The 23065-nt window shown below is 35.8% G+C and overlaps 1 protein-coding gene across 5 annotated transcripts in view; it reads left to right on the plus strand.

The window, feature by feature from the left end:
- Positions 1-23065, plus strand: part of EXOC6 (exocyst complex component 6) — an 87678-nt gene that overhangs the window by 13543 nt on the left and 51070 nt on the right. For all 5 annotated transcript variants that reach the window (XM_050335071.1, XM_050335042.1, XM_050335031.1 and 2 more), the window contains exons 2-12: positions 6608-6779; positions 8053-8100; positions 8213-8303; positions 9191-9236; positions 15783-15987; positions 17065-17220; positions 17900-17968; positions 19874-19957; positions 20053-20099; positions 20483-20603; positions 22511-22582. In XM_050335071.1, coding sequence (XP_050191028.1) covers positions 6608-6779; positions 8053-8100; positions 8213-8303; positions 9191-9236; positions 15783-15987; positions 17065-17220; positions 17900-17968; positions 19874-19957; positions 20053-20099; positions 20483-20603; positions 22511-22582 — 1111 coding nt within the window. The remainder of the gene's footprint in view (positions 1-6607; positions 6780-8052; positions 8101-8212; positions 8304-9190; positions 9237-15782; positions 15988-17064; positions 17221-17899; positions 17969-19873; positions 19958-20052; positions 20100-20482; positions 20604-22510; positions 22583-23065) is intronic.

A 23065-nucleotide genomic window follows, 5' to 3' on the forward strand; every position in this document is an offset into this window, starting at 1 on the left:
TGGCAATGTGGGCAGGGATGGGGAACCTGCAATTCATCCCAGAAATGGGACAGAACAGGATGGGTTAGGGAGGTGTGAAAGTGGTGAAAGGTGGCAATTCATTAATGAGGAGCTTCTTCATCCTGTAAAAAGGTTGGTAATTTTTTCTCTATTTTCTGTGGTTTTTAGGCTATTTTTGAAATAGATGTTCTGTTTTAAAAGTCTTTACTGCTGACCCTGTTACCGTAAATGATTACTAGAAAGAGAATTATTCACTCAAAAATTTATAGTAATGCACCATAAGCTCAGAGTTGTTTTTTCTGAATATGGGTTGCAATTTAAAGTTGAACCATTACCCATTTAAAACAACAAACCTCACACTCAAAACAAACCCCAAAACCTTCAAGAAATAATACATTAAAAAAAAAACCAAAACAGAATGGGATTTGTTAAATATTATTTTTTCTTTGTCTAACAGAGTGTTTTAGTAATGATTTTTAATTGACAGAGTTACTTATCACCAATCAGGAATTCATATTATTTTCTGAATCATCATTTTCTGCTTCTGATTGAAAAGTTACAGCGTTTGCCATAGATATGAGACAAAATTACTTAGTTCTGATTCTGGTTATTCTTGCAAACTATTTTTTCATGCTAAAACAAATAGATTATGGGAGAAGTTGAATTTAGGTTGGTGGTTATTGTTGCTTTCTAGTAAGAAGATAACAAAGATGTGCAGTCGGGATTAGGAAGAAAAAAGCAAATTTGGAGTATTTGCTGAAGTTTCAAAAAATATTTTTAGGTTCCTCTCCTTTTACACTTATTTGTCTGTATGTACTTCCTTTGCCTGCTTTTCTAGTAGTCCATGGTCAATGTATTAAATTAATTTCTGGGCTTGTATAATTTTTTTTGCGTGTTACTTTTTATTTCCCTTCTCCTTTGTGAAATGTTCATGTTCTTTCAATCTCATTTGCACTCAGACATTTAAGGACGTTATCCTGATTGCATGTACAGGAATATTTATATGATGTTATAGCAGAAATATCCTTTTGAAGTGGGACTGTAATCATTTGTGAAGAGATCTGTGATAGTGGCTTAGAGTGATAATGTGTATGTGTAGAGTTGTTGTTATGGAATAGATCAGATGATTTTAGGATAATTGACTTTTAAAAGGAGTATTATTTTTGAAGGGTCAGGTGGAATTCTTGGCATGTTAAGTTTTATGATTCTTGGCTAAATTTTAGTTCTCTGGAGATGAGCCTTTTTGCTTTCTTAGCAGCTGGTGTTTTTGTGCCTAGAATGGTGCCCTCTGGTGCTTCAATGTAGTTTTGCACGCAAACACAAGAAGACGTCAGTAAGACCTATTAAATATATATTTTTCATAATGTGTTTCAGTTTTGAAAGTAAAAATTTTAGGGAAGTTTTATGGTGTAAAGTGAACTTTTTTTTTTTTTTCAATTGGAAAATGGTTGCAAATGTGAAAATTCTCCTTCTTTTTTTTCTTTTGGGACCAGAATTCAAATCTGTTTATGCTTGTTTTTCTCCCTTCAACCTACCGGTAAAAATTACCAAGATAAAAATATCCCTATTGCAATAAAATTGATCCAGTGATTGAGACATCTTTCTCCTTTAGGTTAGTCTCTGACTATTCCTACTTATTTTTTTTATTTCTTACGAGTACTTCCTGCACTTTCTATTTACCTAGCCTGGCATTAATGTGAGTCGTATTGTCCAGTTGATGGGATGAGTCAGAGAAAAAAGTCCCTCTGTTTATATACAGAGTTCTGGGAAATACAGACAGATGACCTGTGACACATTACCAGAAAAATTGTTCAGCTCTGCTTGTGCTCTTTGTGGGTTCCCTGCTTGCCCAGTCAATTAGGAAAGAAAGTAATACCTGTCCTATTACTGATTTGCAGTACTGATGTCTAAGTAGTCACTCAAGTTACTGTTCTCTCATTCCAGATTGAAAGTTAAGGTGATATGTTGTGTTGTTTTGTTGTTTTTTTTTTTTTGGTGCCAAAATCAAATACAAACTTCTGTCTCTGACATCAGTGATTTTTTTTTTCCGGTTTGAAGACTCAGACTGAGAAAAAAAACTTTTTGTCAGGGTTTCCTGATATGAATTAACCAGGTTCCTATAGCTGTGTAGATCAGATGTTGAAAGTAATTATAATACAAACTGATCATGTCTTTCAGTTCGGCACAGTTCAGATTTGTGCTGTATTTCAGACCACCACCAGTCACTTCAGGGGCCCATAAAGCTGAAGAAGATCCTTGGGATTCTTCATTCAGAAGCGTATAAACAAAAGTTGAAAGAACTATATATTACACATGTAAAAATTCTTTTGGTGTCCTAGGCACGTTTGCCCCATTTTGTGACATTTCCCACTGATGTATATGAAACAATTTACAGTGAGAGATTTTTAGGGTAGACAGATTAGCATGCAAAAGTCATCTCCTGAAGAAATGGAGCTGGAAGGGTTACTATGTCCTCATTCTCTTTCCAACAGAATTCTGTGTGTGTGTGTTGTAAATTCTTTTAATTTTGTCTTGTAATTTAGAAGAATAACCTCTAGGATGCTTTCAGGATTCCATATCTCTCTGCAAGATACTACAATATTGTGATTTTGTCTCCCTGTCTAACTCTGAAAAGTGCAGAATTGCTTGCAGTGCCATTATCTGGTGAAATACACACTTTCAGATAATTATTCAAAGCTAGCAATTACTTTGTTTAGGTAAATGTAAGTAATCTTTGAAATGTTTGTATGGAAAATAAGCTTCAGTATCAGAAATAAACTATACTGTACAATGTGTGATGTTCTACAATGGGTAAATCAGGTGTGGATAGTCTCAGTTGTGTTTGCAGATTTGAGAAAAAGCCTAGTTTCTGTCCATGGCCAGAGATGGCATGGCTCTCTAGAGTACACTTACATTTCCAAAAAGGCCAGTGCTTTAGACCAGACTTGGTTCTGAAGCCTCTGAAATAGCAGATGTGTGGTGTCCTAGGAGTACAGCATCTTAGGGAAATTAGTAAACTTGTTTAATTCATCTTCTTCTCACCATCTCTTCTCTCCCTTTTTCACAGGAAGTTGTGATACCATGTGTGAATTTCTTTTAAGTACGCTGATGATTTCTTTCTGTAAAAGTGAGCAGTTTGTTTGTCTCAGGACTTTTTTCACTCCTGAGGTTTGCTGAAGAGGGTTAATTTGTTGTTGTTCCCACAAGATGGAGCTGTCTACATTTGTAATGAATATGGAATTTATACTACAAGTGCATCTTAAGGACCTCTGTCAAAATAGTGGTTTAGATCACAGATCACAATTTTATTAGTATCTTTGCAGCAAAGGGTACAATGTAGAACATGAAATAGTAACTATCATTTTAAAAGGTAGGGTAATCTTGTGGTTAAGGCATTGGGATGTACACAGTATTGATTTCTCTCCCCAATTTTGAACAGTTATTCTCTGTATGATTTTGAATTAAATATTGTGATAATACCCTTGAGGTTAAAAATAAGTACTTGATCATTAAACTTAATAATAAATAGCTTTCATATATATTGAGGAAAACGTAATAAAAACAAATTTTTACAACAGTGAATACTGCCTATAACTGCATTTTATGTGCTTCCAGAATTTCTGGCTATGCTGTCAGGAGTTGTTTGATAACATTTTAAGGACAAATCTTCTAATCTCAAATTATTTCCTTCTGTTAGTATTTTAACAGCATGTCTGACTGTATTGGCAGATCTGGAATGGACTGAAAAGTTGACAAGGCAGCTATTGGATACCCCTAAATCGTCAGGCAATAGCTAGGTCCAAAAAGACAGTGCCTTGCAACCACCAAAGAAAGTTTGGTTGGACAAAATCAAGTGTGGAGTTCCTTTTGCCCCATGTTTTTTTCAGTCTTATTCTCATTTTAGGCATATTTGCTTTACTGTCTTTTACTGCTGTTTTCATTTATGCTTACATTGCACAGCTCCCAGTTTGAGCACGTGGTGATAGGTGGAAGTCTCCTATCTTTGTGATAATGATGCTACTTTCTGAATTTCCTTTGAGAACACTGGAAGGAGACCTGAGCTTGGAGACTCCTTCCACTCTTAAAAAAAAAAGGCTAAAGGAAGCAGTAATAAATTGAAATTTATTTTTTTAGGGGGAGGATGTTTGTTTTGGTTTTTCTTTTGCTTTAGCATAGAGTGCTGTATAGATGGTGAGTCCAGTCCATTCAGAGGAGGCTCATGAGTTCTTGGTATCTGTGAAGGCACTGTCTGGTCCTCCTAATCTTTTTTTTTTCTCCAGGAACTCTGGAGACAAGTGGGTGTCCCTCTATGCCCACCCTGTAGGTTCCAACATCTCTGACCTTTTTCTTATGGAGGCAGAGCAGCAGTCATGTAACCAGCGTGTACTGTGTACTTTGGAGCACTAAAACATCAGTCGCTGAACCTTTTTCTCATCCCTTCCCCATTTCTTTACAGGTGACAGTGATATGGTCTCCATGCTGCCCCTGTGCGTTCAGAAGCAGAACATTAGGAATGAGAGTTCACTCAATGCTGCTTGTGCCTTGCACCTTTCTTTCCTCCCATACTAGGATGCTGCTTCTCCTCCAGCCAGCACCAGGTTCTGGGTGCAGGTATTTCTCACTGGCAGATATGGATCACTCGTGACCGTCCACCGTGGCCCTTTAAACCTCAGCCATCCTGGGCAGCCTTGAGAGGGGTCCCTTTCAGGCAGTCTGACAGGAACCTCAGGAGGAGGGACTGATGGGCACACATTTGCCTCTTCCAGCTGTCGTTTCGAACTGTGGTGGTGGAAATGGTGAGGGGTAAACCACTTCATGGGTCAACAATCCTATTTTTCTCCTGGTGCCCTTTGGAGGAAAGAACCTACCTTCAGTACCATAGCCTCATTTTCTTATCATAAGGAAAAGGGGGTGTTTTAGGAATATTTTATTGCATAGATTTTTCCCAGGCAAATTAGCAATAACAAGCAGACTGTAAGGAAACAGCTTACTTCCTTTGACATGTAGGACAGCATATTGCCTTTCTCGATTCTCAAAGTTCAATAGCTTGAGTATTTTGTACAAGGTAAAAAGAAACTCAAAAAATAGGAAGAATCTAGTTACAAGTAATTTCAATCTGTTTTACACCCTTTTCTTCATTGAAAGGTCAAGTTCTTGTCGGACACTCAGCTATAGGTTTGTTGAATGTGTTGGTGATGACCCCAGATCTTGGCAGAGCCCAGATGTCTGGTTAGAAAAGAGGATCTTGAAGAGTATGGGAAATCATACTTCTCCAAGAAGACTGTAAGGGAGTACTTCTTGCTGCTCAAGAGTTTTGGAGGCTTTGATTCACTGTTGCCTGAATCTTGAATGTGAGACTGTACTTGTACAGGCAACACTGAGACCATTGGAACTCCAGCCTTTTTTCCCTATCTTAAGATTTTTTTAAGTTTAAAACAAAATATTATTTTTTAATTTTAAGAAATCTCTTTATAAGTTTCTGGAGAAAACGTTGAAATTATAAAAGGAGAATATGGAAGAAAAAAAGAGCAATTTTTAGACTTTTGTTCGCTTTTATATTTTAACACTCCTAATTTGTAGGTACAAACATGTTTGTGTATGTATGACTATCACCCTTGTATTGCTCCCATTCTATCTGAAAAGCTTCTTCAGAAATTGTATGTCTTTACTGTTGTTGCTATATCAAATTATTCATCAATTTTTGGAACAGTCTGTGCCTTGCATTTTCTGTGAGACTTCAGACCTTTGGATTCCAGTACAGTTCTATGTAATACTTCTTTTCTTGCTTCCTCATTTAAAGTCTAAAGTTTTAAATTCCCCTCTGCCTCCTTTGCTCACTCCCATGCTTGAGTGTTCTTCCACACAGATTACTATTTTGTGACACTGCTCAACGAGCTACACCAGTCATTTCTCCAGGAGTCGTGTTTTGTGTGTGAGGTTTTTAAGTGTACTATTCAAACAATTAGTAAAATAAGCCAAAGGACCTGGTTCTAGCCCTTTCTGACCGTAAGATCCCATTGAGGCAGCAGCCCTAGGCGTGTGTGTGTTACAGTTTTGCTCTGGGAGCTGCTGGATGTGGGCAGGCGGAGACAGGGAGCCCTGGGGATTGCCTTCTGCCAGGGGTCCGGCTGCTCCGGTCATTCTGGCTGGAAGCATCCGACTCTGATTTAGTTGGATAACTCTGGTGTTAGGAATACCAGAAAAGCAAATTTGTATGTTTGCACTTCTTTATATTTAGCAAAGAGTGGAATTTGATGGAAAAGCGATCCATGCTATTTGAGGTGGTTGGGGAAACTGATTCCTTTGTACCCATATTTGAGCATTAGGGCATAAATAACAGAGCAGTGAGGCTCAGGTCAACCATGATGTAACTGGTTAAGCACCTGGATTAATGCCATAAGGGCTGGGTTCAGATCTCGGTTTTGCGCCATCTCTTTCTTTTAATGTTGATTTTGGTGGAGTGGATCCACCAAATGATGCCACTCTAACATCAAGTTTGCTTGCTTTTATTTTCTTTTTAAGGGAGAGAGATTTTAATAAAGATCCTTGTGTACTGTTTTCAATTGGGGGAAAAGTAAACTTTGATTTTCTTACTTGTATTTCATAGGTCTGTGTATGATGACCAGCCAAATGCACATCAGAAGTTTATGGAAAAACTTGATGCCTGCATACGTAACCATGACAGGGAGATAGAAAAGATGTGCAATTTTCACCATCAGGGCTTTGTGGATGCGATTACAGAACTTCTTAAAGTTAGGGCTGATGCAGAAAAATTAAAGGTAAGGAACTAGTTTTTCAGAGTTTCATTTATCATTGTCTTTGAATTTCAAAGAAGGAACTGAACTCTTCTACTGGAGAATAAATTAGTGATTATCACTTACACTCTGATGTTTGTAGCAGTTTTTTAAAAGCGGATTGAATAGAATTTGTGATTCAAGCTCTGTTGCCTGATACAGTAATTTACATTTACAAAGCTAAATGCTTAATTAGATCTAATTCTGATATTTTTTAATGTATGTTTTCACAAAATGCTACCAAAATTATTTTACCCTTTTTAAAGGCTTTCTCAGAAGGTAAAGAATAATAAACAATAACTACAGTATTTCTTAAATAGGTCTTTCTCTATTTGTGCATTTCTGTGTCTGACCTCAGAAAAATTTAAAATCCTTATTAGAAAAATAAAAATACTGCAATTATGCATTAAAAAATATTCTTTACTTTGTAATGAGCAGGAAAGTTAGTGATGTTGGTAGTTTTAGATATGAGAACCAAGATTCACTCCCAGATCAGAATGCAGAATAGTGAATTATGTCCCTTTTAGCTCTCTTTACACTTTTGAGAGCAAAATATGCACACCAGACAGAATGAGCATAGTTCATCAGAGGTTATGATTAGAAGAGCATTATATAAAGGATATTCAGATAACAAGAGACCAAATACAGCATCAATGAGGTCATTGAGCATCTTTGTTCAGAAATTAATGAGATTTTTAATAAACTAGAATGTGCTTCCTTATTATGATGACCTAATGAGTCACTTACTATGTGGGAAAATCTGAGGTTGAGCTTTGCCTGCACCTGCAGCATTAAAATGTTGCTGTGGTTTGGAGATTTCCACGTTTGATGTTAATCAACCACCCAGTGTTTGCATTCAGCAAAGTATGAATGTTTAATTACCATAAAATGCAATCACCATTTCTTACAGACAATGAATGGCCCATAGAGCTCATTGAGGTTATCAAAAAGGGACCAGTGGTCAATTGGGTCAATGATTTGAATTGTTTGACAGACCTACAGAAACAAGGAAAGTTCAAAAATCCCAAGTAAATTTGAGAAGTTTGCCACAGAATCTGTTAGAAAGAACTGTCATAAGTAATTGAAGTTAACAAAAGCCCTTTGCGATCAAAAGTTCAAGTTCAAGCTGTAGAGTTAATTTGAATTTGCATTTCTTTGTTCTAAGTTTCTCAGGAAGCATGATCTGATTACAAGGGTGAGCAGTCACATCAGGGCAATATATGCATATTTGTCTAACAAAGGTGAAATTATTTTTAAGGTCCAAGTTACTGATACCAACCGAAGGCTTCAGGATGCTGGGAAAGAGGTGAGAAAATGGTGCTTCCTATATGGCCATTATGAATATTTGTTGCAAAATAAATTTGTTTGCATAGTTTAAGTGCGATTTTCTTTCTTTAAAAAAAAAAAATCCCTTTAAGGTGATAGCCCAAACAGAGGAAATCATCCGATGTAGAGTTCAACAGCGGAATATTACAACAGTTGTGGAAAAACTACAGTTGTGTCTTCCAGGTGAGTGACCAATAGCTAAATATGATGACAAATTAAATGAAGTCACCATAGCCAAATGGAAAAGAATTTTATTTTTTTAAGTTGTAGTCCTGTAACATCCAGTTTAATGAAAAAATTATTAGGTTTTTAAGAGATGTCAGTGTGTAAGTTCCTTGTCTTTTACAATATTTGATGTAGAGCAGTTATGATGCTGTGAGAAGACAGTGAGACAGATTTAAATACTGCAAACAATGTAGCCACATACAGCGTTAAATGTACTAATAGTTTTAATATGATGAACAATGAATTTGTTGCTTAAGAGGGTGCTTTTAGTGTTTGAATACTGGGGAAAATACTAATGGTGCACCTTCAACATTGTACTTTTAGTTCTGTGTCACGACAGGTTTTTTTTAAATAAAAATTAGGGCTTTAAATATTTCGGAAAATAATACTGTGGGATTGCATTCAGCTCAGTAAGGGGTTTATCCTGTTTGTGATATTGGCATAAAGCAGTTTTCCTTTGTAAAGTCTTGATGTTGACGTGTTATGAGTACAGTAGGTGGTACTGTTGCCTTTTTATGGAGACAGGTCATGGGCTGGTAATGCAGATAAGGTTATGGTATGTAGTAAGTGAATGACTGTGCTTCATATATTTAGTGTTGACTCTTTTGTTCAATCAATTCTTTTTAATTTAAAAGCTGTTAAGAGTTTCAGGGGCTTTTTCTTTCTTAGCTGCATTCTAGCATATTTTTTGCTAGTTTTATCACATTTGTGTTACAGTAGGAATTAAATAAGGTAAATTTAGCATATTATTTTCTATTTCTAATTTAGAAACAATATATGTTTCCATCTTTTATTAACTAAAGCCATGGTAAGATTCATGAGTTAATCTGCTTGTTTTTATGCAGTGCTGGAAATGTACAGCAAACTAAAAGAACAGATGAATGTAAAAAGGTGAGTGACCATATTTCTATGAGGAAAAAAATATAGCATTTGTCAGTAAGCTGATAGAACAGCAAACACTAATGTAGACAAGTAAGTATTCTAAGTCCTGTAGCTTGGTATGTGTAGTCTTCTTTTCATAATACCTTGTCTGTGTTTCAAGAATGTCACTGCAAGGGAACATATACTATATTAAATATAAAGAACTTCTAGGACCTTAGTGATTTTCATGAAAAATAATGTTTCTTAAAATAAGTATGACGTGTAATGAAAATTATGATTATAAAATGAGAAGTAAAGTTTATGGGGTTTTATTTCTCAAAGCAGTTTAAGAATCAAGAAAAGTAAGGTCCTTAGGAACTGAAGAGCTTTCAAAGTCCATTAATATCTGATTAATTTATCATGATATATTTAAATAAACTCATAATCCAAGAAGAAAGGACATTTCACTCCATATACCTTTCTTTACACCTATCTGATATCTCTGTGCTCATCTTTTGTATAAATGGGACTACTATGAGAATGAAGTGAAGAAAGTGTGTTTTGATTTGGAGTTTTTTTCTTCATAACAAATTGAATTGTTAAAAAAATTAAAACCATAATTAAAAATTAATTTCTAGAATAATAGTTTATAACTGGTACATGACCAGCTGTTCCTCCCTATTGTGTCTTCTCTTTTCATCTTCTCAGAGAGCCACCCACGGCTGCTGTAACCCTACTATCCCGAGTTCTTTCTCTATGGCAGCTTGGCTGCCCCTGCCCCCTGCTTTAGCTGTCATCCAATCCCACTGGGGCTGCTGCACCTCGCACACCCACCCCAGGAATACCACTGCTGCTGTTTTCTTCTTCATGATTCCTCTGGCATCATTGTCTGATTCTGTATCATCCCCGTCTGCTTTTCATCGTGCCTCAGTCGCGCTGATTGCTCTGCGCCTTCCCTTTCTGCATTCAGGATTGTTGTCAGTGCCTCTTTGTGTGCTTGGCACCACTGCAGTGAGCTCCTGCTAACAAGTCTGTCTGGACCAGACTGTTTCTACTTGGAACTAGCTATGCATAGTCAGTTGTCTGCAGGGCTGCTATGTAGTATAGATTTGCTTTTGGACTGTCTGTCTGTATTTCTGTTTCTGAGTAGCCTGTACCTCCTGCCATATCACTGAACATCTGAAAACCCTCAGCAGTGGCCACTGTGTGAGCAAATCAGCTCTAAAGCCTGTGTGCAGACATATCCTAAATGCTTCAGATCAACTGTACACATCACATCAATCAGCAAATATTGCAGCAAATCTGATGCATCTTTGACAGTGATATATGTGCTAAGTGATATACCTGTGCGTGTTTGCTGTCTAGAAGGTCCTCTGTAGAAATATAAGAGGTTTAAGAACAACCTAACAGCTATGGCAGTATGCTGTCACTCACAACAATTAAAACTTGTATGTGAAGCAGTGTGGTAGATCTCATCAGCTTGACTACTATACACTGTTTCCTCTGAACAGGACACTGGTTTGTCATCTGGTTAGAGTAGCTGGCAGCATGTTGTTGCCATGCTCTCGGAGCAGCTCAGCAGAAAGATGTGAACAGTCCAGTGCCCTTGCTACTCCAGTCAGAGAACAGAATGAACAGTGTGCTGTCTGAATTGCACTGCTTCCCTTTGCAAGGTCTTCTGTGGAGTGTGCTGAAAATATTGGAACTGAGATGAAGGCTTGCCTTCTGCCCTTCCTGTGCTCTGTCAGGCAAGGGAGAAGCAGCATCCTGGTTTTAGAATTCCAAGGGAAGTAATAGTTCCTAACCCCATCATGTAAAGATCACTTAGGTGAGATAAAATTGCAGACGGCTTTTTGGCATTTTGACTCCATAGTTGCCAGTGGTTTTGTAGAGTCCACTGATGGTTGATGTGCTTGCTGAGAAACCATTGGTACTCTTAAAGTCTAGAACTAAATTTCTACTTTTTAAGATACTCAGATCTGATAATTTTCCTGTGTCAGGAGTTGCCAGACAGGAAGTCTTAAAAGTCAAAGGGCTCCTGAATTGAGGGGTTTGGACATGTCATTGTCATACCATAAAAAGATCTAAGGGAGAGGGGAGATTCCATAGCTTTGATGTACCATACCTTGAAATCACATGGAGTGCAGAAGGCTTAGACTCTGCTGCAGGCTACTGCTCCAGCTCAAATAACTCTTTCATTAGCTGTGCTACAGTTACTACTTTGCCTGTGACTTACAATTCCCTATAATACAGCCTACAGGTGGCTATCCCGTGGAGCTTGCAGGTAGTTCAAATGGTAATTTCTTTGTGGCTCAGCAGGCAACAAATCTGAAGTGTGCTTGTATCAAAGTGTACCTTTATCAATACTAAGAGATGGAGCAATAGCAAGGACATCCATAGTGCCAATGCAAAGACCTGACAGCTGATGTGTGTACATACAAAGAATTTTAAAACTGATCTTCCTAAGTTTTGCGGTGAATCTTTCCTAGAAGAGTCAGAGAGAGGAGCATTCACAATCTCTGTCATAACAAAGCAATGAGGAATGTTTGTTTTAGGGAAAGATAGGTTTGTTAATGCAGCAAAGCTTTCGTTGGTCTTTTTTATAAAAAGACATCTTGACTTTGCTTGCAACCTTTTAGAGTATGTTTTTCATATTCCATTGTCTTACAGTCTTATGCCATGAATAAAACTCGCAATTCTAATGTTTAAAGGAGGGGAAGGCAAAAGTATGGATATTAGATATGTTTGGGGGATAGCTGTTATAGGATAAAGATTAGATTTTCGTTTCCTTTTCTCCATGGCAGACCTCTTTTAAGACAGTGTAGGATTTTGGGTCTGGAATACATACTGGTTCGTGCAGAAGAAATGGAGGTTTACAGAGGAGTCCAAAAAGCCATCTATTGGTAGCGACTTTTAGTCCTTACCAACATGGGTTATGTTTGAACTGATGACCTAGAGGTGAAAGGCTCTGTATCCTATTTATCTGTCTCCTGAGCCATGGATAACACAAGTTGACAAGAACTGTAGTTGTGAGAGGAAGTAACTGCAGAATCTGCTCTAAACAGACACAGTTGACTGGAAAGACCTATGGAGGGTTTAAAGTCTTAACTGAGGAAACACAAAGAAGGGGTGTGGTTTCTTCACTGCTCTCCAAACCGCCTAGTGGGGGCTATGCACTGAGACTGAACTACCTCGATCTTTAATTTTAAGTCACAGATAAGATCATACCATATTTCATACAGCTCTGTTACCATGGCCTTAGTGTTTGGATTTTGTTATGTGTCACGGGAGAAAGTTCCCAGCTGTTTCAAGTGATTGTGGTTGAAGTGTGGGAATTGTTAGAAGTGGTGTTTTTGCAAGTCTTTTTCCACAGTATTCCAAAAAGCCCAAACCCATCATACAACAACAAAAATAAGTCATTCTGCTAAGGTAGTTGCAGAGTCTTCTCGAATCTACTGTGAGACGGACTAAAGAATGAGTATAATTTTCTGAGTGAGCTTTTTGCCCTGAAAGACTTGGATTTGTTTTTTTGACCTTACTATAAGCTTTCTTCCAAACTGTGGGAGAGACAAAGTTGATTAGTTATTTAGGTTACTGAATCTCACTGAGGCAGCCTTTCTCTGTGTAAACCTTCCAAGCATCCAAATAAACTTTAAGACATAAAGGATGCAAATATGAGAACTTCATATTTCATGTAATTTGGTTTCTTTGGAAAAATATCAGAACAGATAAAACCATGGTAATTTGGTTTTTTTTTTGTGTTGGAACCATGTCAAAATGAAGCACTGGCTTTTACCAGCTGCAGATCAATACTTCCCAGAGGTACCATGGATCTGGCAAAAAACCCCTTCAAAATATATATTTGCTACTGAACTGTCAGCTACTTTCTTTGTCACCAGTCTCAACCTTTATTAGTTCAATAATTTCCATTTTTTAAAAAATTTCTTACCACATGATTAGAGACAAAAAAGGTATTCCACAGATCTTTGATTTTTTTTTTTCACACAGCAACTCATATCTGATTTGCAGAAATATAGAACTTCTGATTCACTTTACAGAAGTTTCAGAGTTAGTGGCACCTTGATCTCAGTTCATGGTCCTTTTGGGGAAACTTATAAAATTGGTATGCTGGGGAAGTTTAAAAATTAGGTTTAGAGTTGTTAAGGCAGCTAGATTTAGAAACAAAATAAATATTTGTTCCTGTGGTAAAAAGATTTCAATTGCAATTTCAATATATCATCTTCAAGATCTCTGTGAGTGTGACTTTTCTGTAGTATTATTGAAAAATTCCAAGGAACTCTTCTACCAAATGTGTTTGTTAGAAATTTTTTTTGTATTTACTCAGTGGAAATGTAGTAAGCAGGAATATACAGTATTTGCCTCTACGAGAAGCACAAAAGTTGGAGAACACTACTGGGTTTTTTTCAAACTGAGTTTCTTTCCTTAATTAAAATAAACCGAGAATTTTGTCTCTTGTTTTTTTTAGCAGGAAATTTTGGGATATAACTGCACATTTCTTTACTCTATAGACTTGTGGACAAATAAATTATTCTCAGTAAAATTCAGTCTTTGAGTTCATCTTGCTCTTGTTCTGTGTAACTTCTTGGGCACTGTAGTTTAACTTGATGGGGCTTTTTTAGTAAGTTATGCTATTTCTCTTAACTGCCTCCAAAGTCACTCTGCTGATACAAATCTTAAAAGTTCTGTCATTTAAAACATAAATGAATACTTTGTGTACACTAAAGTACTTTGTGTACTTTTGTCTTTTTTGTGTGTTGATGTTTCAAATCCTATACAGAGGTGACTACTCTGTGCCTGGGACATTTTGTAAAGAATAAGATGATGTGAAACGCTAATATTGATCTTTGAGGGAAGGTGTTTGTTTGTTGTGGGTATTTGATTTATTTTTGTGTGCTTTGTTTTTCTTTCCAGTCCTTGTTCTTGCTAGTTTTAGAGGGCTCTATTTTTATAGTTTGGAAATATCAGTATAGTCCATCCTACAGTTTTCTGGTTCTGATGATGAAATGGATAAGTTCTGTGCAGTCTTATCATATGACTTCTATTGGTGTTTCAAACTTGTGTCTTCAATGTCAAAGCTTACATCATATATTTTGCATTGGGGAGCATATTCTTACACGATTAAGTCAAAAGAATAGACAGAAGAATACTATATTTATATTAAAAATATAACTTTGAAGATACCTCTTTGACTCATTTGTAGTCAAGTGGTCACTCTTTACCTTATATGATTGATAGTATGGGGTAGGAACTAATAATATTGTTGCCAAAATCTTCACTATTGAATTAAATCTGTGGAATGTTTTAAAATCAAAATATCCAAATACATAATTCTGTGAAATGATATGCAAAACTTTTTAGTTTAAAACCTGACCTGCAGATGACCTTCAAATTAATAAGACTTCGGTGCTTTATCAGAACAGATGTTAAAAGAGCAAGGTCCTGAGCTCCATATATGTATAATTAGTAAGGGACTCTAGAATGGATTTAAAATGGATTATGTTAATTCTGATCTTAGAGACAGCAGTCAAAAACCTTCCAGATGAACTAACAGTATTTTGATAAGCTGATCTGTATAATTTAAATAAAAAACCTTTTATACGATTTTGATGCTATTATGGTTTTATTCCCCAGAAGTCTCACCATGTGGCACTCTTGGTCATTTGCTATTTAAAACAAAACAAAACCACACACATAAACCCCCCAGACCTTTTCTTATGTGCAACATTCCTGTCACCTTATGTATATTTTATATAAACCAAGTATATAATAAACTAAAGCTCCTAATTTACACTTGAAATCTCTTTATTTGCAGTCTTCTGAAAGCAGTTCTGTTCTGGAATAAAAGAGAAGATTTTTCCCATCCTCCAACTATGCTGAGTCGTTAACTTAGTAATGCCTTGATTGAGAAAATTCAAAACGTTGTGTGAATTTCAGAATTGAACAAGAAGTCATGACTCCAGCATTAGTAATTATTGCTTGTCTACTGAAGGAAGTCAGCAGCTTGAATTGTATTTCAGTTTGAAAGTGTTTGCTCATGTATACGTGTGTGTTCCAACTAAGGATGGTGGAAAGAGGGCGAGTGTAGATGTGTACATGTTCATGTATACCTAAAGAAGGCAGATACATACAGACATGCCTTTTCAGGATTTTTCTCATTGTTTGATACTGCAGTGTTTGGTGATTGGCAATTTGTGTTTCAGAAAAAAAATCAAATTAATAAAAACCCCTAATCAATTCAATCTAGAAGGGGAGATAAAAGTTATGACTTCACTGTCTCCATTCTGAAGGATGCTCCACGTGGTATTGAGACTGTTGATCAGAACAGCTAATACCATAGGAGCCTACTTAAAATTTTTACTTGACTGAGTCACTCTGGCAGTTCACTGTTTTATTTCCAAACTAAAGAATTATATGGATGACCTTTTGAGTCTTAATTTTTCTAATAACAGAATAATTTCATCGATTGCATGTGTAATATTGATATCCTATATTTGATTTAAAAATATTTTATTAAATTTTTATAAGCTACATAATTTTATTTTAATCTCTTTATAGATACTATTCTGCTTTAAAAACAATGGAACAGCTTGAAAATCTGTATCTTCCTAGAGTTAGCCAATATCGCTTTTGCCAGATAATGATAGAAAATCTTCCAAAACTGCGTGAAGAAATAAAAGAAATATCCATGTCAGATCTAAAAGATTTCTTAGAAAGTATTCGAAAGCATTCTGACAGAATTGGGGAGACTGCCATGAAACAGGTAAGCTGACTTAACAGGATGATTTCAGTCTTGTTGTTTAGTGAAAATTTCAGTGTTGAATTAGCCCAAAGGATTTGCCTGAGGATTATAGTTATCACATAAACCTCTGAGTAAAGATGGAGAGCTTGCTAACATCTTGTGTGGTTTCTATCTGTGTCCTAGACATAAAGTAGTTTCCTCCCTGGGAAAGGAGGAAGAAATGCTATATATCTCAAGTTTCAAAAATACTGTGAAATACTGTGAGTAGTCAACTCGTGGAGAATCTGTAGCTCAGCAGCTACTGCGCCAAAACAAAGAGCAGCCTATCTGGCCAGATGGCAAAGATGACTTAGACTAAAAGAAGTGTTGAGATACCTGCCTAGTTCTCTCTAAAATACTACTAATACAGAAGACTGAGGTAAAGCCAGGAGGAGACTGAGTCAGCTGGAGGCCTTGCATATTCCATCACAAAATAATCTGCCTCTTTAAGGCACTGGTACTGGGCAAGCTTTAAAGCAGTGAATACTTCTAAAATTATTCAGAGCAAATAAAGTTTTCATTTGGCTTCTTATTGGAGAGAATTCAGGTTGGGTTGCTGTTTTGTCATCTAGGGTTCCCGTAGAATGCTGCATTGATTATTATAAAGGAAACTTAATTGCAAGATTGTGCCATGTTGCATTTCTTTCAATAGTGAGGACAGTATAGTGCCTTTGTCTTCTGCATCCGACTGCTCACTTAGACTTAACTGAAGACAGAAAACAAATAGTTGGAAAATCTGTGATAACTGTACTTCATTTAAATGTCGATTCTCTGTTTGCAATTTATGATCAGAAAAATTACAGATTGCTTATATTATTTTTCTGCCTTTAAAATTATATTCTGGAGATTAAAGAAAAACTATGCAGAATTTACTATTGAACTCATTTATCATCCCAAATTGATTAAAAGTAAAATGATTGGTGTAGGCTGAGGGCATGCATCTTGCAGTTATACTGGTGTGTATTCAGTGGCACCACCTGTTTTTTATGTCCTAGCATATACTCATCAGTGATGAAATTTGAATTATATCCCTCCTTGTTGATTCTACTCTTAAAACAGGCACAGCAACAGAAAGCCTTTAGTACCACTCTTCAGAAGCAGAATAATGTAAACTATGGTCGGAATATGCATTTAGGTAGAAGCAGAATTTCAGAATCCAAGAATGAAATTACGTTGAAGCGAACATTTGAAGATGATGATGAACATGAAGAAGAGGTAACTTTGTTCTAAATCAGTACATCTTATTTAAAGTGAGTTTTGTAGGTTTATTGAACAAAACTGGCAGTACCCTGTCTGTCCATGGTAATTGTTAGTCATGAAGAATCGCAGAACACCTTCAAGGGACACCAGTCCACAGCAGCACTTTAGGGTGAAAAAATAGGGTTAAAATATTGTTTGTATTAATGCTAGCTTTAGCATCATGTTTGAGGACATTCAGTTCAACAGAGCTTGCAATCATTCTGGAATTCAGTTGCAATTGACATTATACATTACCCACCCACTGTAAATGGTATGTGGCCCACTGGAATATTCTGCTATTGCTAAAGCCAACCTTTTGGCGTTGAGGACCTCAGCTTGGGTTAGAACTTCTTCATCCATCAAATATTCAGTATTTGTGAAATGAATGAAAGAGCAAGTATTTAGATCTTTAAATCTGATGCTTTGAAACAGAGTAGAGAGTCTGGTGGCTCCTTTATTTATTACATAAATAAAATACAGTACTTGTAGTACAAAGGGAGTAGAGATTCAAGCAATTGATTTATTGTTTTGTGATAGAAACCATCCATTTCTGAGTCCTTCTTACATAGACAAGTTCTGTTGGCAATATATCACAGTTTGCAAATTATATGCTTTTTATGTTTTATGTACTCTTCTTTTTCCTTTCCTTCTTCAGGTTCTGACTGCCCAAGATCTTGTTGACTTTTCTCCAGTCTATAGGTGTTTGCACATCTACTCAGTTTTGGTATGTATTAAGGTCACCTCAGAAGGATATTTAAATTTTTGTAAGATATTTAAATTTGAAATGAATATTAATTGTCACATTTTTCACACTCTTAATAGTTCCCAAACAGGCAAACATATTGTTTCTAGAATTAGCGGTTCTGGATGTACCAGCTGAGATGGGTAGAGTAGGGATACACAGGCATGACTCCATGTTTTCTCTTTTATGCATATAAAGAGAACAGTAAGACATTAATTACCTAGATGTTTTTAAATATATATGTAAAATGTGCATGTTTACCTCAATATTGGTATTGGCACTGGTGAAAATACCCTTATCTCTTAGGCGTGTAATGTTACCTTTTAGTGAAACAGCACTTGATATATTAGCAATATTCCTGGAATTTATAACCAAACATGAACTGATTTATCGTTTTTGTTGATATAAACTCACGAATTTTTGGAAACTGGGCAAAACAGATGCTTTGCTTTGGCATATTTTATCTTGTCTAGGCTTTGCTTATTCAGTGAGTGAATCATCAGGGTTGTTACTATGTTCTACTGATTGCTTTAGCACATCTGTTTCAGACAGTTGTTATCCCTGAATTGTTGATCTTGACTGCATAGTATAGCATGGTCTATAAATAATAGTAAGATATTTTACATCTCCACTTGTGGTGTGGATTTGAGAAGAGCAACTACCCTTTTCACTTGAGAAGCTTGAGTCAGGACTGGGCAGAGATTTGGCACTGGCAGTAGAAGTCAACAATCTGACAACTGCATTGAATATCTGGGCTGGAGACGAATGATTAGTATGTCTGATCAGTATGTGTTTGTATGAATTAGAGCACACTGTGTAAAGCTCTGCTGCAACAAACAGTGTTCTAATAGATTTGCATCTTTGTTTCAAGTGGATTTTTTTTTGTTTTTAAGCTAAGTGTCTCTGTTACTTTGAGATTTTCTTAGGTTAGCAGTATTTCTAAATATGATGAAGTATTCATTATGATATAAATGTCAACTTTCTTTGCTATATCTTATAAAGGAGTTGGGTTAGTAATGCTGGCTTAGTAGTATAAAATGTCCATAATAATTTGATTTGGAGATTTTTTGGAAGACCAAGTAATGGAATTCTAAATAGCACTGGCCAAATAATAGGCTCATAAAGTAAAAACAAACCTTAAAAATGCTAAGCTGCTTTATTCTGCTTGCATACAAATTACTTTGGGTTCAGTAGGTAGATGATGAGTCAATGTAGCACTGATTTCAAATGGACAGATGGTTTCTACTGAATGGTCATCTTAATGAGATAAGTAGGATGTCACTTGAATTCCTCACAATATAATCTTTAGGCACAGAGGGTTTTGTATTTTTGAGGAACATGATAAGAGAAAAATCCAAGTCCACACTCATTATAAATCCAAAGAGAATAAGCAAATATTCAATAAAACTCATATGTGTTTTTTCTCAGGCAAAGCTAATGCAGGCAGTGTTCAGATGTGTCATACATTCATAGAAACATTTTTGTAACAGTATAGTTACTTTCTTGAATAACCTAGAAAAATATTTTAGGAGACCGTGAGTTTCAGTTGTAGAGTAATAGGTAATATGCCTTATCTATAAAAATTAGTATACTCTGAAAGCTGTAGTTTAAAAACAGATGTATTGTTCAAAATTCATACTGCTTGACAAAATGTAGGCACGAGCAAAATTTCTATTTACAGTACCGGCTCTTGGCTACTTTACAGAAAAAGGTAATTTCTGCATATTTCATTCATGCAAAACTTCGCTGCTGACAGCTGGAGGTTTATATGTGGAATAAATGCAAAATATATGCTGAGTTTAGGAGAATTCTACCCTGAAATTAAGAAGTGTCTTTTTCGTACTGAGACAATGTTCTTGTTTTAACTACTTCTTATTCTTTTTTTAGGGTGATGGAGAAATATTTGAAAATTACTACAGAAAACAAAGAAGGAAACAAGCACGATTAGTTCTGCAGCCACAGTCAAGCATGGTAATCAGTTTTTATTTTTTTCTGCATTGATGTAAGTTGTAGCTAAAGCTTAGTGGTATTTTTGTTTCTAAACTTGTTTCCTTTTTCACTGAAAGCATGAAACAGTAGAAGGCTATAGAAGATACTTCAGCCAAATTGTAGGGTAAGTTTTATAAATGAAAATTTATTTCACTTTTACTCTGTTGATGCTTAATTCACTCTGTGTTCTCTCGTTGTCCGAAAACTTTCCTCTGCAAGATTCAGTTACTGCACAAATCATGCGGGTGATTGTTGCTGGATCTGAGTGGGGAAGAGCATCCATATCCTACCAGCCCGGTGCCCTACAAGGACACTCCAGAACCCTAGGCTCCAAATGGCATGAAACAAACTTTTTACATTTTAACTTCATTCTGGGCAAAACAGAACACCAAACCTACCCAAGTGTCACTGCTCCAGTGGGGAAGGGTTTGACTATGCTTGTGTGTGAGTAGAAGTTGCTCTGATATTAGAAAACAACTGAATAATATAAGCATTGTTTTGTTTTAGTTTCTTTGTAGTTGAAGACCACATTTTACATGTAACCCAAGGATTGGTAACTAGAACATATACTGATGAACTCTGGAACATGGCCCTTTCCAAGATCATTGCTGTTCTTAGAACACATTCAGTAAGTAAGAAGTCTTACCAGTATTGCAGTTTAAATCATCTTACTTCAGAGCTCTGTGTATTTAAAGCTGGGATAGCAACAAAGTGAAAAATTACACCTATCTCATGTTTTATTTTTCTTGTGATTAAAAATTGCTCAGATTTGGGAGGGAGCCTGCCAAGCTTTTGTTTTTCCCCACAGTATCAGGCTGTGATCCACAGCCATGGGCTATTTGCATAATCCTCCACTGATTTACAACTCACTGGGTCTTCCAAACCTTCTCTTAGTCCAGCAGTTTAGAATATGCAGAGTTAATCTGCTGTTATTATTGCAATCCTTCCTCATTAGTCTCAACTGACCTCTTCATTAGATCAGATTGAATAGTTCAGCACTGAAAGCACCACCAGGAAATAGTTCCTAATTATCATTCCAAATGCAATGTTTCCAAAATAAACTCCACCAGCAAACCCCTTGGAGCTCTCTCTTCAATGTTATAGTGTTGGGGTAACATTATAGTAGTGTTATGTTTATGTTGAAGTAAAGGTATTAGAAAAATTCTGTGTCAGCTGAGTATTTCAGTACATTCGAGGTGTATCTCCTAAAGTTTTACTTCTACCTTAGCTGCAGTGATGCTGCAAGCTATTTCTAATTCCTCTGTGAAAAAACAATGGAATACACATTGTTCACTCTGACTGACTGATAGTAAATTGCTTCAGAGTTTACTATTGGTATAACTTTTACTGTCAGAAAAAAATAAAACAATTGTATCTTTCCCTTTTTAATGTTTGCCAGAAGCAACTCCTTTATGCAGTGTTATTTTTTATTTTTATTGCAATTCATCTTTAACTCAAGGAAAATTTGATATTTCAGTTATACTGAGGAAAAATGGGGAAAAAGTTCAAGTTGCAACTATATTTATCATAGGACCTTTACTGGTCAGTGGTACAGTGGTTCTCATATTTTTAAATTCTTTTGAGTGGATTGCAATAAATTGAGATGTATTTATCCAGCATTTTTAAAGCTAAATAATTTGCTAGTTAGCTGTCTGTGTGTAGGTTGATACATCTGTGTAAGAATATGATAATTTAAGGGTTAAAAGTAACGTCATCTCTAAAGCACTCTTCAAAGTCTTGTCACTTCATCACTCTTTCTTCTCAAAATGTGTGACTTCCATCAAACCCAATTCTATCAAAATCTAACATTGTCCTGCTGTAGATTAATATTTAGATAAATAAACCAAACCCTTACTTTAGGACAGTATACTATGAGCAAAATTTCAAGAAAGGTGAAACAGTTTTATATATCTTTAACCAAAACTATATTCTCATGCTGCTTCAAATTATTTTAAAGGAAATATTTTTTTACTTTATCCAGTATTGCAAATAGTGAAGCTGAGGTGAAAGCCTTAGTTAAATGACTCAACACCTCTGAAAATCAAATTTCAGTCATTTAGTAAATAACTTCATGTCTTGACCTTTTTACCATCAAATTTAAGTTTACCTTGTTCAGAAAGTATTTTATAGAGTGTTACCAATACAGCTGGGAAACTGAGGTGATACAGTTAGCATTAGTTAGACCTGGACTTGTTGGTCAACAGAATGTCCTGTGGAATCTTTCTAATACTTATTTAGCAAAGTGTGCTTGTGTTCCACTGAAATAAATGTAATTTGCTGATTTTCAGTCTCAGTGCACCATACTGATATTTATTGAATCTCTCATTTTAGTTTACTTTTTCTCATCTTTCATACTATTGATAGTTCATATGAAAATTTAACAAATACTTCTGTGTAGCTAGAGTAAGTAAAAACAAGTGAGTCTAAGTTGTTTTTTTACTAAGGCTGGAGAGTTTAACCTGTGCTACTATTCTCTGAAAACATATGTGTCATATTTTAAATCCTTTTAACCAAATTAGAATTTTTCACTTTCAGTCATATTGCACTGATCCTGATCTTGTTCTGGAACTGAAGAATCTCATTGTAGTATTTGCTGATACTTTGCAGGTACATACTGTATTACTATTTTAACTGAAATTCCTGTAGTCAGATTTTAGCTTTATGTGATTAAGTGCAATGTTTGTGTTTTCATGAATCATATATACAAGTCAAACCCAAAATTACACAGTAATGTTTAAAAAATACATGTATTTCATTCCTTAGTTCCTCCTTTTCAGTATTATAAACTGAATGTATGCATTCTGGGCTATCCAGCTAACATCAGTTATTAATATCTGTGCAAACTTAGTGTTCTGTAATTTGTGTACATTTTTGTCTTTTACAAATACTTTACTTCTCATCTTAAACAAGAGTATCATTCCAGTTGTCATTAACTCTTTAGCTGAGAGACCAGGTGAGCATCACTGGCAAGTATTCTTGCAATGTTTAACAGACAAAGAGAAATGGGGCAAATTTCCAAATGCATAGGATAAATTATTTGATAAAAATTTAATATATAAACTTACAGTAGTGTACTTACAGTACTACAAT

Source organism: Myiozetetes cayanensis, unplaced genomic scaffold (genome assembly GCF_022539395.1).
Source record: "Myiozetetes cayanensis isolate MyiCay16 unplaced genomic scaffold, myiCay2020 scf10, whole genome shotgun sequence".
Lineage (NCBI taxonomy): Eukaryota > Metazoa > Chordata > Aves > Passeriformes > Tyrannidae > Myiozetetes > Myiozetetes cayanensis.